The following is a 15,206-nucleotide window of genomic DNA, read 5'->3' as shown; positions in this document are numbered from 1 at the left end:
TCTCGCTGTGTAAGCTAAAAGTATTTCGTTGAAGTGTTTCTCTTACCTCCGCATGTGTTTATTCTTATCAGTAAAAAAATAAACTTTAAATTTTGAAGATTTGGCTGCGATTTAACGACAGATCGCTTGCCTGAAGTCAAGTCTTTGAGAACTGTGTTGTTGCTTATCAGCTACTTATTTTTTGGCGCGCCCTAATTTTAGGAATTCTTATTACAGAGGTATATCATATTTAATAGCAATTTTGTGGATATATAACGCCTTCATCACATCAACAATTAACGACTGGCAGTTAATTTTCTTGATGTGCATTGAGCCATAGACAAAGCCTATTTTCCCGGTTAATTATCTCTCACTGCATTATTTCATAGTCTCCTACCATAATATTTTATTATCTCGTAAACGGAGTTCTGGAGATCTATACGGAGAATATTGCCATGGAACTCTACTTTTATTACAGTTTCGATTTATTTATTGCAATCATTGTAGTATTTATAACGCTTATATATCAATGTCAATACAAGTTCAATCTTCTCAATAATACTTCACAATTTCAAAACTTCTTATGCGTTTACAGTAGTGTCAGATGCCTTTAGGCGACTTGAACAACACTTGCCACCGATAACATATTCGATAAGAAAGCAGATATTGAAAAAATGAGTGTTGTATAAACACACAGGGTTACATAGTAAGTTCGAGACTTGTTTTGTGGGATACTAACTCAACGATATACTATATTTTATAACATATACACAATATTTTTTTAATTATGCCAAAAATATTAAAGCCTTAATTTAATATTATCATTTATCACCAAAGTTATTGAGGTTTGCGTTTATCCCAAAATATCAATGAATTTAGACGTAGTTTGAAACTCCAATTATTCCATTTCATAGTTTATCGTGTTCTCTCGCTCTCCCGTGCAATGATGATAGGCACAAAAAAGAATTGCCAGAATTTATCAATGAAAATCGACTTTGTGAGAACCATATTATCAGTAATAGGTACTGATAGCCCCATTTTATTTTTTGGCATATAAAAAATTTATGGTGAATAAATATAGCTCATTTTCCATCTTGACCAGGCCGGAGATTGAACCTAGTGTAGGATATAAAATTATCGGTATAGCGTCTTATTGGTTTTCACTATTATGATTCGCTGGATCGATAGGCTAAGAGTACCTAAGTATAAAATTGTAAATATTTTAACAAAGCATGGAAAATCAAATAATAATAATAATAAAAGCGTTTATCAAATGATTTGTTATATTTATCAACGATTGTTTCTCAAGAAATGGCTTCGAAAAAATATACAAGTTCTTTACAATCGAGAGATCGAGAGCGACTGCGTACAAAGGCACCGTATAAAGGAAAAAAGGTATGGTCAGACTTCAATTACGTTTTATATTGATTCTATTATATTGTAATACGGGTGGCTGTACGACAAATTCATTTCATGGTTCATCCTGAATGAGATCTTGATAGGGATGGAGACAAAGGACCCGAAGCAAACCCTTGATTGCACAATCGCGCTTTCGTCCCGAAATGAATAATTAACCGAAACCCCTCTTTTCTGATTTTCCTATCGAAAGCTTATTAATATTTGGGCCGTTTAAAACGAAAGTTTCGAAGGCGCTAATCTTTTGATTGCTTTATTTGATAAATCCTCTTTGTTATTTCATTAATTTAAAAAAATACTAGAGAATATTTCAGAATGTCTATACTTACACCTCCTCTAAATCTCTTATCTTTTCGTGTTCCCAGTTGCATTCCGAGCTGTGACGCTGCGAAACCAGTGGTTTGAAAAATAAATTTAATGTCTTGTATTGTGGAGAAAAACAATCTTGAACATTTTGCTAATTTACGTATAAACCTACTTGGGAATGCTATTGCCTATCAGCTGTTAAGTTCGAAATTCACGGGAAGATATGGTGTGATCCTAACCTAGGGCGTAACCACACGATACAACCTATTCTAACAAATAAAGGGGCAAAATTAGATAAATATCTTCAAGTACAACGGGCAATTTGCGGAAACCATCAAAAAAAATTTCATGAGTCGTCAGTCTGTAACAGTCTCCATTAAAGTGATTTGCGAGGCTGCATGGCTGTATGTTTAGCTGGTATTTCTAGTATTTTCAATAAAATTGAATGAAGACATAGGCCACAAATAGGAACTAGCATCTAACTAGTCGTAAAAGTAGGAAAACGCAAGTTGAAACCTTATGTAAATATTATTTTAGGTATAAATTTAGAAGCTGATACAATCCAAATACGTACGTAATTTACATTAATCTACGCATAACTCATGACAAAGGACCTTTAGCCATCTATTTGACCTATTTTCAAGATTGATGTTAACAGTATTACACAGTGGAATTATCTCATCAACTCAGTTATTATTATTAAGATTAGGAACGTATAAATAATGTACTCGTAACATGATTTGTGATTGTAAAAACAATACTAAAAACAAATGTTATGTAGGCATTCTGGCTCAGTTATGGATCTTAAATTTTGCATAAAAAAAATAAATTGTGCGTAATACATGTAGTATTACACTACAAGTATTACGCACAATTTATTTTTTTTCCTATCCACGTAAAACCAAGTGAAGTAAATAAATTCACTAATAGCATGGCGACCCAATCCAAGTAATGTGCCACACGCGGGGTGCGTAAAGTGTTACTTCATACTTACCTACACATGAATAGAATATAATCACTGATACTCACAATCACAAATCTTATTTTTGCAATAAAAAAATATCTGTCGTAATAGTGTCGGAGGGTATTCGTGATTTTTATTTCATTATATCAATCAAAACACAATTGGTTTCGTTAAACAAACATTCTGACTGGTTCACTTGGAAAGCGTCAATTGCGGTCGTATGAACTGTTATCTCATGTGAAAGGTTAGTTTGATAGTGATTGTGTAATTAATTGCTTTGATATATCAGTTTGACTTGAATAGACATAGCCCGTTCCTACCATTTACAAACGCTATTGACTTGTTGTTTGATAATGTGTTAGTGTTCTAAATTATTATTTTTAATAAACAAGTTTAGTCGATTTGAATAACTTTATAGTTGAAGATTTGTGTAGAAAATTGGAAAATTGTGGTTTTCACTTCAAATAAATCTAACGTTGAGAAGATCAGGTAAGTACTACCAAATATTTTGTTAAATTTTATCTAAATATGTTATACCAGCTACGCCCTAGGGCTTCGCTCCCGTGGGAATTAAAAAGTACCCTATGTGTTATTCCAGGTTATGTTCTACCCATGTACCAAATTTCAAAACAATCGGCCCAGTAGATAATGCGTGAAGAGGTAACAAACAAACAAACTTACTTTCGCATTTATAATATTAGATGGGATATGGGACTATTTTTTTGGGCAGTCGGTACGGTAGAAATAATTCCAAATGAGGAGGAGCGTGTATTTTAGTGAAGAAAGAGCATAAGAAGAAAAATAAATGTTAAAAAATATTGTGTTCCTAGTACATTCGAGTGTTGTGCGGTTAAGTTAATTGATTATAAACTTAATATTCTTTGTGTATATAGGGTGCCAGATTATAAAAATATATACGATTTTTTCCAAAAACGAAACTTAAACGATATCTCGAAATGTAGTCAAAAACAATTAATAATTGCTGATGACTTTAATATTGATAATCTGAAAAATACTAAGGAAAAAATTGAATTTGAATGTATATGAAGTAGTTATGATTTAAAATTAGCATTGAAACAAGTCACCAGACAGTAAGCAAGACATGTATTGATAATTTTGCTCATAATTTCATAAAGAAATGTATAACGGAAGTGTTAGATTTCGGTCTGTCAGATCACACAGCTCAGCTTATTAAATTACATTATTTAAAAACTGTAAGATTTAAGTTTTGGCGTAGAACAGTGCGAGATTACAGTGTCGAAAATATCAATAAATTTATAGACTGTATAAAACGCTTAAGTTTTTCGGAAATATATAATACGGCGGACCCCAATATCACAGTTTTGCAGAAGTTTTTATATTATTTTATGATTTATGTTTTCCTAAAAAACGGATTATCGTTAATGTCTATAGAAAACAATCGTGGATTACCAAAGGATTAAGAAATTGTAGTAAAAAGAAAAGAAGTCTTTTGTGGAAGTTGAGATCAAAGCCTACTCTTAATAATAAATTAATTTACAAAAGATACACGAAACTAGACTTTATAAATCAAGCTAGACTAAACATACCAAAAGAAACAATAAGTCGAATTAAAGTTGATGATCACTATATAACAAATCCAGAGAAAATAGCTAATTCATTTAATAATTATTTCATTGACAAAATCAAACCAGAAAAAAGAAGTCGAGCCAATACCATATCTGCCCATACCCATAGACAATTCAATTCAATGTTTATGGCGCCATGCTCACCAGAGGAAGTTAATAAAATTATAAAAGAACTTAAAAATACGGATAGTGTAGGGTATGATGGTGTTTCAACCAAAATACTCAAAGCTGTAAATGAACATATATGTCATCATGTTTGTCACTTAATAAACCTTAGTATAGAAGCTGGTGATTTCCCTCAAGACTTAAAACTACCATAATTAAACCTTTATTTAAAAAAAATAACAAAGAACTAATGCAATATTATCGACCTATAGCTTTAAATTCTATATTTTCAAAGGTTTATGAAAAACATTTTTCTAACCAATTAAACGTCTATTTTGAAGATAAAAAAAAATTGTGTAATAAACAAAATGGGTTTCGTCGTAATAAAAACATAAATATGGTCATCTATGATTTTTTTAAAATTGTATTAACTGAAGTCAACATCAGAAAACACATATGCTCTATATATTGTGATATGACACAAGCTTTTGACTATGTTCAACATGACATACTACTAGACAAGCTAGAAGCGTAAGGAATTAGGGGTAATGTGTTAAATTTAATAAAATCATATTTATCTAATCATAAAAAGTTAACAGAAATTTCAAAATTCAATCCTAAAACAAAATCGGAACATCATTACTTATCAACTGAACGTTCTGTATTATGTGGTGTTCCACAAGATGTGTGCTTGGGCCCCTTCTTTTCATAATCTATATTAACGATCTTCAATACACTACCAAACATAATATGACTTTATTTGCGGACGATAGCACAGTAACAATCAAATGTAATGATGTAAATCTTTATCAATTAGATATTAATGCAGCTTTAACATCCATAATTGAATGGCTTGATAGTAATAACTTAAAGATAAATTTTGACAAAACCATTTTAGTCAAAGACCGCTTGATACGGAAAATTATAAAATACAATATCAAGGCCATGTGTTGAAAGTAGTTGAATCAAAAAAAATTCTAGGGCTAACTATAGATTCTAAATTAATCTGCAAAACCCATATAGATGGTCTTAGTAAAAGACTTAGTAGTTCGGCGTTTGTACTATTTGAACTCTCAAATGAATTAAACATAAAAGCGCTTCTTACAGCTTATCAGTTTAGTGGAATCAATACTTAGATATGGAATAATTTTTTGGGGCAATTCGACGGATAAGGATATAGCTTTTAAAACGCAAAAACGCTGTATTCGCGCAATGTTTAGACTTCAAAGCACTGATAGTTGTTAGCCGTTTTTTAAAGAACACAACATTCTTACACTTCCGTCACTTTACATACTTGAGGTAGCAACATTTGTGAAAACCAATGCTTTTTCCCATTTATTGCATTTGTATTTATTCCCTCGTCTAGCTGATGTTGTATTGAGAAATCATCGAGATATCTATCGATTATGCACGCACCCATCAAAAACTGCTTTACTCGGTAATAGCATAGTATGTATGACACCGAAAACTTACAACAAAATTCCAAATCAATATAAAAGCTTAAATTTAAATTTATTTAAAAAGCACCTCAAGTCTTTATTAACTGATAAATGTTATTATACTTGAAATGATTTAAACAAACAAACAAAATTCTTTTTCATGTCGTTTCATTCCATAATCAAGTACTTGGCGTCGAATGTTACAGGTTCAATATTACTTGGTCTGTTTACAAAGTATTCAAAATATTTTTCAATACAAGAAAAATGGTTTTCACTACAAGTGTTAAGTAGATACTTGTTATAATTTATAATTATCTGAACAAATCATAATACTTAGGCATTAACTTATAGAATCTCTAATTCGGTTTAGTACGAAACAATATTGTAATTTAAAGCGACGTTATCATTCCATGCGCATTGGCTGTACGCAATTTAACGATTAAATAAGTAGAATAGTAGTACTTAATCAGTCGGATCAATAAAATGATTCACTAAGATTGTAAATTGGGCACTGATAACATAGCAGTCCGAGTTACCAAACAACGCTCTTTCGTACATGATTATATATATTTTTAATATGTTAACAATTTCAATGTGGATAACATGGTTCATTTCTAGAATGTAGTACCTAGATGAAATAACTGAAATAGTAATGACGTTATCATTAGAAGACTTCCCTATTCTATATTAATAAAAACTTTAACTATTTCCAGTATAAGCCATGACAGATAACCTGCGCAGGCGCAAGAAAGAGCCAGAGAAACAGAACGGCACTGCGAAGTATGGTGACGAGAAGACACCAGACACGGAGTTCGCATTGCGCGAGTCTCCGCTGACGCTGCTGCTGCAGAGCTCCCCGCACGTGAAGGTGGTGTATCACATCTTTGTGGTGATCCTCATCATCCTGCTGCTGGACACGGTGGTCTACGACCTGGTCGAGAAAGGAAAGCAAGTATATATATAATATCTAAAGTCCGGTTTGCATTTTGATTAGTGTATGTGCGAGTGTTAAGCAGTGGTGTACCTACCTAAATGTTAATTAGAAATACTTAGACTCACTTACTCTATGTACATAGCACCTGCACTTAACATAATCAAAATGCGCACGTTGTAAGCATTAACAGTGTAAAAATGCAGCGCTAAAGATACTTCATTTTATAAAAACGTATCTTCTGGTCGCATTTAAAGATGCTATTTTTTGTAATAATAAATTGGTAAACATCATGAAAGATTATTTAAAAAATAGTTGATAATTGTATTTTACAAGCTAGTTCTAGGTTCTCTCGAACATGTACAGTAATAATACCTAACAGCGAAGATTTTACCTTGTCTCTGATGGTGAAATGAATTACACATATTGAAGTTCGTTTGTAGAACTTAGAAATATCTCAAGAGTTACTACAAACATATTTTTATAAAAACATATTTATTCTGTTTATTTCAGGATAAACATTGGGTTGAGTGTAGTCAAGTATGGATTCGGTGACATAAAGCGAGGGTTCAAGCTGTGGCTGTTCACACTGACGGTCACTCTCGCATTTTATCCGGGATTGAGAATATACGCAGGGGGGCAGAATTATGTCCGAAAACTACCTGGTAAATATTCTAATTGCATACCTACTTAAAAGAGTTGGTTGTAAAAAAAAGAGTTGTGAAATTTGACGTTATCGCAGAAAAACGCCATTTTGTCTAAGCGTCTGATGCAACCCACCCTAAGTTTTTAAATATTATCAAAATCAATGGCCCATATCGTAGCTCTCAGAATACAAATTCTGAGCAAGCATGCGACTTGATGAGAAGTGGTCACTGTATATAGCCAATGGACGTCTACAAATGTTCTAGTAATTCGCTGTTTTGAACAGTGTGATGGCATGTACTTCTATTATTTTTTACCCAGTCAAATAAAAGTATCATATCTCTCGCGTATCTTTATTCATTCTATTTACCAGCTTCGATTGTTTTTATTTGAAGCTATCGCAATAAACGTCGGCTTACTATTCGATCAAGTTAAACAACATTTGTCACTAAAATACGCAATATCTGTATTAGTAAATATTTTGTGACCAAGTGTCCTCTTGCTCTGTGCGCCTTTTCTGAAGTGGGTCTTTTGTTCGCCGAGTGCGACTGCCTCCCCAATTAGTCACTTGGATGGCCGTGTGTGCCACGGAACTATTAAAACTAATAGAACGCTAAATCGACAACTATATTAATTGAATATGCATTTACTAAAATTCCCTATTTGGGTGCTTTAGTTATTAAATGTACCTATTGACTATTGGGTATTGACTATATGGGCATCTTTAGAATAAATCATATCGGTGCGTTATTTTTTATTAATACTCACATTTAGGAAACTACTTTGTATAATAAATTCAATCTTACATGCTATATTTATTTAAATGTTATTGGTTACTATTACTATAATATGGTCAATATTGCTAACAATGTCGCTAAGGGCCAGGATAGAAATACGTCGAAGCACATCTAAGAATCCGTATACTCGAATACGATCTCTAAGTACATTCCTCTAGTGGATGTAACAATATAACAGATGACATAACATAAAAATAAATACGTATATATTAAAAACCTGTATGAACGGAATATGTAAACTGAAACTAAATTCATTATTTCAGACTAATTTCCATCTGCAATAACTCTCTGTTGATCCAGCAATCGCAGACTTCGGAAAATTGAGCACAACTGAGAACTCAGGACTTTAATTAACTCTCTAGACTAGGTTCTCGTCTACTCTGTGCGTACAGTCAGCTCTAAGAGAAAAGTGACATTTTTCACGTCCGTACAACGGATTGAGGCACAACTTTAAGCAATTTCCAATGTGTATACAATTATTTCTGCTATGCTTTGAAAGACAGCACAAATAACGAATAAAACGTACTAACTTGCTGACTGTACCGCTAATACTTACCAAAGATACCTTAACAGATAAAACTAAACTTCAAAAAGTCGAAAAGTCGTAAAAAACGATAAAATACTCTTCGAATTTCTATAGAAAGTTATAATAGAAATTTTAATGACGAAGTTACTTGTGATTGAAAAAACACTGGGTCCTTAAATTTTAAACAAAGAGACTTTCGTTTAAAGTTTGTCATTTTATCAGAGACCTTTTTCACTGATAATATTTTATGATAGCAGCCATTTTTGTTTTCTCTTTTCAGCATTGCATCGGATATGGAAGTATCTAGGAATATCAGGACTGGTGGGTCTTCAGGGAGCGCTTTTGGGTGTGACTATTTGGGATCTAGGCAGAACACATCTCGAAATTGCATCATCAGCTGCTGTTACATTAGAAATGGTGAGTCCTCAAATTACGTAATGTGTTAACGTTTGTCTGAGTCTGCGTTTGGCATTTACAAGTATGTCATCTCCAACATAACATATTATATTGCTAAAGTAGATAAATAGACAGTAGGAATTTAGATGATTTGGTATCTTCTTTAGAAACTTAATAAGAATACACATGTAAGTACCTTCCTACCCATTTATTTAATTTTTTTTAGAATATATCTCACATACTTATATAAGTAGTATGTATCTAACACAACCAGACAGCACACCTGCACCCTAAACATTAACATAATTTATTTCCCATAACATTTTTGAGAAATTTATTTTTATAAAAATGATTGAAATTTATTATTTCCATAAAAGCGAAGAAGATATTGGTTTTGTAATATTTACTTGAAGGCACATATTCAAACATAAATCAAATTAATCACATGTATCTAGAAAGTTAGTTTAATAAATACTCCCGAAAAAACATCACAAAATTAACACGCGGAAAAAGCTTGTTAATGTTTCAGAAAAAAGGATTCATGAGGCGAATGTAGCCATAACGGGGCAAAACATCGTTGAAAGTGAAACGTAACATAAATCACCTGAAACCCTCGTCAGGGCCGGTGGCCTGGGCAATGCTGGCGAGGGCCACGAGCCCAGTAAATAACGTCACACCGGTTGCCGCTGACGAAGCGCCATTACCTCTCGCAGCCACCTGCCGCCTGACCCCCTCCCCTGCCCCTCCTAACAATGCCGCTAATTAATCCATCAAAACCTATTAAAACAAACCTGTCAAGAAGTCGAAACTTAGAATAATGGGCATGTTTGCTTTGACACATTTTCAATAACGAAGTCTCAAAGGATTAAAAACTTCTAGCTGGTCTATAAGCACTTAATTTCCAGTGGCAGTACCTACTATCGACCTGAAAAAGGGTGAAATTGCTATATTTGTCTGTTGTAGAGATATGTGGAATAATAGGTATGCAGGATTGTTTCATCCTCCCATTCTGAAACATTAAATGGACACGAACCAGCGGAGCATTAAATAAATTTCGAATCCCGACTCATGCTTCATTTATTACATTACCTTTAATTTCAAAACCTAACCTTTGTTAAGAATTTGATTTCCTACGAATGACTTACTAAATTAATCTTAGTTGTTTTGAAGTAGGTACGTTGTAAATCTTATCGTAAGTACTTATCGTAAAAGTGCCTTAAAATACGATGTGCCTTAAAAGTATAGGCCTCGGGGACATATAAAATCTATAGTTGATTGGCCTGCTGTGTGCTCAGCGAATATAACTTTTTTCATCATTTCCCTATATAATAAGATACACTGTCTTTCAGTTCCGCCTTTCGATGAAGATACATGGCATCGCAATGGCCTGTATACCCAGACTTCAAAATGGACGCACGCCTTTGCCCACTCTCAAGAACTTCATCTATTACCTGTTTGCACCTACCTTTATATATCGCGACGAATATCCCAGGTGGGTAATTGTATTTATTGCCGGAAAACTCACGACAGATTTGTGAACGTACATTGCATAGTTCAAAGAACGTTAATATTATACTAGACATTTTCCCGTCAATTCGCCTGCGTATTTTGGGTACAAATAGTGAAAATTACATAAGAGTACCTAGACTGGTAGATTATGATACCAACCTACAACTTACAACAAATGAGGATGACTAATCATGCTTATTATTATTAATACACCAAGAAAAACCTAAGTTTTTCTTTGTGTATTAAACCTTCATATGGATTTTTTACTTTAAGCTGGGGATAAATAAATGAGTATCAAATTTAATATAAAAAGTATGATTAAGTACCTACTTATATAATATTATAGGAAGGTTTTATGAACATTATTGCTGCTTATTGTTCCATCAAGAGAGCACAATATGCACAGTCACACTTTGATAATTATTATCATTAAACGCTTTATTGGCGAACTCTTGACATTACTTACACATCATTTACATTGATCGAAGATGGGCTAAATCACAATTAGGTACACCAAAAGGGAATAAACGGCCTATTGGCGACATTTCAGGACGCCATAATAGCAGTTTTATACAACGTTTAGGTATTTACAACTCCAACAACAGTTGTTGGAACTCTCATTCTGTGTCCCTTGCCCTAGACAAACATGTAAAACCATTTGTTTGGGACGTTTAATTTAAACAATGTGGAAAACTTTAATGTACTATACTGTACGCTATAATGTACTGAGTAATAATTTGTACATAATTAAATAATATTTTCACTTTTTTAAGCTCGTAGAGATCAATGTGGATCAATGTGGGCTCGTAGAGATCTATAAGCCGCCTGAAATTGTATTTAAAGCTCTAGAGCAAAAAAGTAAAAACTTAGTTAAGTTTCCAATGCAGATTCATTTAAAATTTAAAAGGTCGCTTTCAGTGTATTTTTTTTATTTCATGAGAACAAAGAAGATTAGGTGGGGACTCGTAGTGTTCCATTTCCTGGAGGTTGCTGGCGTTGTTTTCTACAACAGCTTTCTGTGGGAGCGGTTTATTCTACCGTATTGGTCTGACTACGGTAAGCAAACAAAGGTAAGCATATGGACAGTTTTTATGAATAGATACGATACTTGTGACAGAAACGAATTGCCGTAAAACCGCTTTTACGTAATCTTGTCGCACCTTAGGGGCACTTTAGGGGTAAAGTGTTAGTGTTGAGGCGTCTCACGAGCTGAGGAGCAGGTGCGGCTGACGCTGGCCGGCGAAATATTAATATAAAATAGGAATTGTTCGAATCCGTTCAAAAGATAGTTATGAGTCGGTCTCAAAAGATTCTTTATTTGTAACAAAAGTATCAGATTTTCCATATTAAATCACAATCTCGACAAAATTTTTCTATTTATAAATTGTTATACGTAGGTGGAAGCAGGCATGATAGTGAGAGGATTATTCGGGTGTGTGCTGCCGGGTGTGATCTCGTTCCTGTGCGGCTTCTACTGCGTCCTGCACGCCTGGTGCAACGCCTTCGCGGAAATGATGACTTTCGGGGACAGGCTCTTTTATGAGGTACCTTTCTACTACTTTTGATTTTCATATGCAACCTAGGTTAACTTCGTAAGTACGATAACCTTTAAACTAAGTAACTACTTAACATCAAATGACTTAAACGTTGAGTAAGTAAGACTAGTAACATTGTGAATGACGAGTGCATTTTTTCCGAAAAAACATAACATAGGACCAATGAAGACTATTATCTTATACATTCTTCATTGGATATAATAATTCTACTAATTGCTGAGTAAGAAGGAATTTCTTCGATTACAAAAAAAAAATCCACATGAAATTCTTAAAAACAATATCTAATTATTCCCGTACAGTTAGGTTAGGTAAGCAGCTCCCTTGCCATTCACCCCCATGTTGCAAAGTGTATTAAACCGCATTTCATTAGATTAATCATAAACCTAATTAATAATAAACTAGTTATGTGTTTGTTTTATCTAAGTTTTACAAGATCTTAATCATATGATGAAATTAATTTCTAGTCAGAAATTCATTTCATCATACTCGTAAGTCTAATTTACCTAGTTAGGTAGAGAGTTACTAAAACTACAACACTCATAAACTTTAATAACATCAAGATCCGCGAAAACTCTCTGTGAGGATTAACTGAGCGTGCACGTATTAAGTATTTATCTTTAGTCAGAGTTTTTCTTAATTGACCGAGCGAGCGAAGAGAGCGAGGTCTACCATTCTACTTGGGGCAAAAATACATTTTTTGTATGTATGTTTGTAACGCGATAACTTTCGAACCGTTGGTCTGATTTTGATGAAATTTAAAAGGTATATAGAATCTGTCAATAGAATTTTTAAGTTTGTGGGGTATCAAAATCGGTTCAGTCGTTTTTGAAATATTCACAATTTTGTAAAAATTTATTGTGATCGCGAGTTCTAAGTTCGCGGCGAACAACGATTAACTAGTCTAAGCTTTAGTCTAGGTAATCGTTGTACAGATATAAGAGCGATTTCTCAATTATTCTAAATATTTGAATAAACATTAAAGTTATTTATTAATTTCTAGAAGATGGTAAATTTTTTTTCAGCGTACATTGCTGATTGTTCCTTGTGGTAAAAAAGGTCATATATTACATAGAAAATATACAATATATTCCTATTCGCGTGGGCACGCGATTTGTCCGAGTTCGCCAATAGTCTTTCTTTTCGAGTGTGATAATTAATAACACATGTCAGATTTTATAATTACGACGGCGAATTGTTTTGTCGAAATAGTATATCTATGCATGCACTGATCTAATAATCCCATGCATGCACTGATCTCAGGTTATAATAAGCTAATTATTAAATTTCCAGGAATGGTGGGTGACGTCGCAGTTCTCCCGGTATTACCGCGCGTGGAACCGCGTGGTGTACTCGTGGTTGCGGTGCTACATCTACCGACCGCTCGTGCCGCAGGCCGGCAGGGCCGTGTCCACCTTCGTCGTGTTTTTTGTTAGTGACCTCTTTTTTTTTCTTTAACCTGGAGATGACGTGGCCCACTGCTGGGCAAAGGCCACACCTTTATTGGTCCACCCGTCTCAAACCTTATCATAGTCTAGTTATTCTTTCAACAATTTGTTGAGGTCATTCTGCCATATACTCCTTGGTCTGCTTCTACCTCTACGGCCCTCGGGTATAAAAGGCCAATTGTGCCCATCGTAACCATTTAAGTAACTTAATTTATATTGGAGTAAATCAGGCGTGTTTTCGAAATATAGGTAAGTACGAGTATACCTCAAAACCTTATCTGCGTGCGACTTTATTACACATCTCACAAATCTAATATCCTGCTTTCACGGTTTGTTTTAATTGTTCGCAGATTTCAGCTATGGTACATGAAGTGATACTGGCTCTAGCTTTTGGATTCTTTTACCCAGTGCTGCTCTTAGAATTTGGTGTTTTTGGGCTCTTATTCTTGCCCATCACAGCCTACGCAGGGAAACGATTCCCAAATGCGCTGAATTTATTTATGTGGTTCACGTTCTTCATTGGAAATGGTAAGCACTACACTATGTAATTTTCCTTTAAAAGGAAGCCTCTCATCACAAGCACAAGAAAAAAATAATGTATTATTGTGATAAATCGACTTCCAAAAGGGTTGTAAGGAAGTGAAACGACGTGAAATCAGTCGCCATAACCTTAAAGGGTAAAACGGCACGATACCTATTACAAAGATACTATCTCATGAACCGTGGTAGTTTGCACTGAACATTTTTGATGTATTTCTGTTGACAGTATAACAGATATTCAAAAAGCACTATAAGTTTGTACACACTTCGTGCGTGTACTTGGCCTGTTTTATTTATGTATTTTCTGGTCAAATTTTGTCCAAGTCTCCTAAAAGCAATGTCGTGACTTTTATTACTACTAACACGCCACAAGTGAACTAAACAAAAATTATGAAATTGATATATAAATTATTAATGTGTAATATTTTTTAAGGTATTCTTTGGAGTCTATACCCGATGGAGTATTTCGCCCGCAAAAACTGTCCACCTTCAGATAACGACAGTTTCTTTATTCCCAAATCTTGGTCCTGCCCAGAAGTCGTACTTAAACCCAACTGGACTTTCCAAAACCCTTTTGACTTAATTTATTAACCTCTCATTGTATCTAACAGAAAATTATTTAGTTAACATATTGAGGTACCCTACCTACTTAATTTATATATCAACGAAAATAAATACTAAGTGTCAGTAAGTAAAAAAAATAAAGAAAAACTTCAAGATATGATTAAAATTGTCACTTTCATTGTATCTTTTTCTTAAAACGTATTGTTGGAGGTAAAATAATACTGGAACTGTAGTGTTCAATTCCAAATTATCACAACGAACCAGACAAGAAGTTATTATATGATCCATGATCGATATCTATACATGTAATAAAACAGTAGAAAAAAAATCCTGTAAAATACAGAAATGACGCCCTAAGAAAAGTTGTTCAGTCTGATGAGCATTTCCTGTTGAGGTATAAAAATCGAAGATCTACTTAGCACACCTGAAGAAGGGTCATAATGGTTCAGCTAAACTATTGTTCGGCCACGCGAATGAAGTC

General features: G+C 33.8%; 1 protein-coding gene across 2 annotated transcripts; it reads left to right on the top strand.

Moving 5' to 3' along the window:
* The first annotated feature begins 2,824 nt into the window (after positions 1-2,824).
* Positions 2,825-14,903, top strand: LOC128683515 (uncharacterized protein). 2 transcript variants are annotated; one of them, XM_053769225.2, is made up of 10 exons: positions 2,825-2,909; positions 6,530-6,764; positions 7,261-7,412; positions 8,996-9,132; positions 10,461-10,603; positions 11,561-11,690; positions 12,018-12,164; positions 13,467-13,604; positions 13,972-14,149; positions 14,595-14,903. In XM_053769225.2, the coding sequence occupies exons 2-10, from the start codon at positions 6,538-6,540 to the stop codon at positions 14,750-14,752; spliced, it is 1,410 nt and encodes a 469-aa protein (XP_053625200.1). In that variant the 5' UTR covers positions 2,825-2,909; positions 6,530-6,537; the 3' UTR covers positions 14,753-14,903. The 2 variants fall into 2 exon arrangements, with proteins under 2 accessions (XP_053625200.1, XP_053625199.1); XM_053769224.2 differs by lacking the exon at positions 2,825-2,909 and adding an exon at positions 2,963-3,154.
* The last annotated feature ends 303 nt before the right edge of the window (positions 14,904-15,206 follow it).

This window comes from Plodia interpunctella, chromosome 3 (assembly GCF_027563975.2).
Source record: "Plodia interpunctella isolate USDA-ARS_2022_Savannah chromosome 3, ilPloInte3.2, whole genome shotgun sequence".
Classification (NCBI taxonomy): domain Eukaryota; kingdom Metazoa; phylum Arthropoda; class Insecta; order Lepidoptera; family Pyralidae; genus Plodia; species Plodia interpunctella.
The sequence above is the reverse complement of the archived record's forward strand: the minus strand, read 5'-3'. Positions and strand labels throughout refer to the sequence as shown.

Coding starts and splice junctions, on each gene's coding strand:
- LOC128683515 (XM_053769225.2), top strand. CDS start 6,538: ATGACAGATAACCTGCGCAGGCGCAAGAAAGAGCCAGAGAAACAGAAC. Junction 6,765..7,260: donor GACCTGGTCGAGAAAGGAAA/GCAAGTATATAT, acceptor TGTTTATTTCAG/GATAAACATTGGGTTGAGTG. Junction 7,413..8,995: donor TTATGTCCGAAAACTACCTG/GTAAATATTCTA, acceptor TTCTCTTTTCAG/CATTGCATCGGATATGGAAG.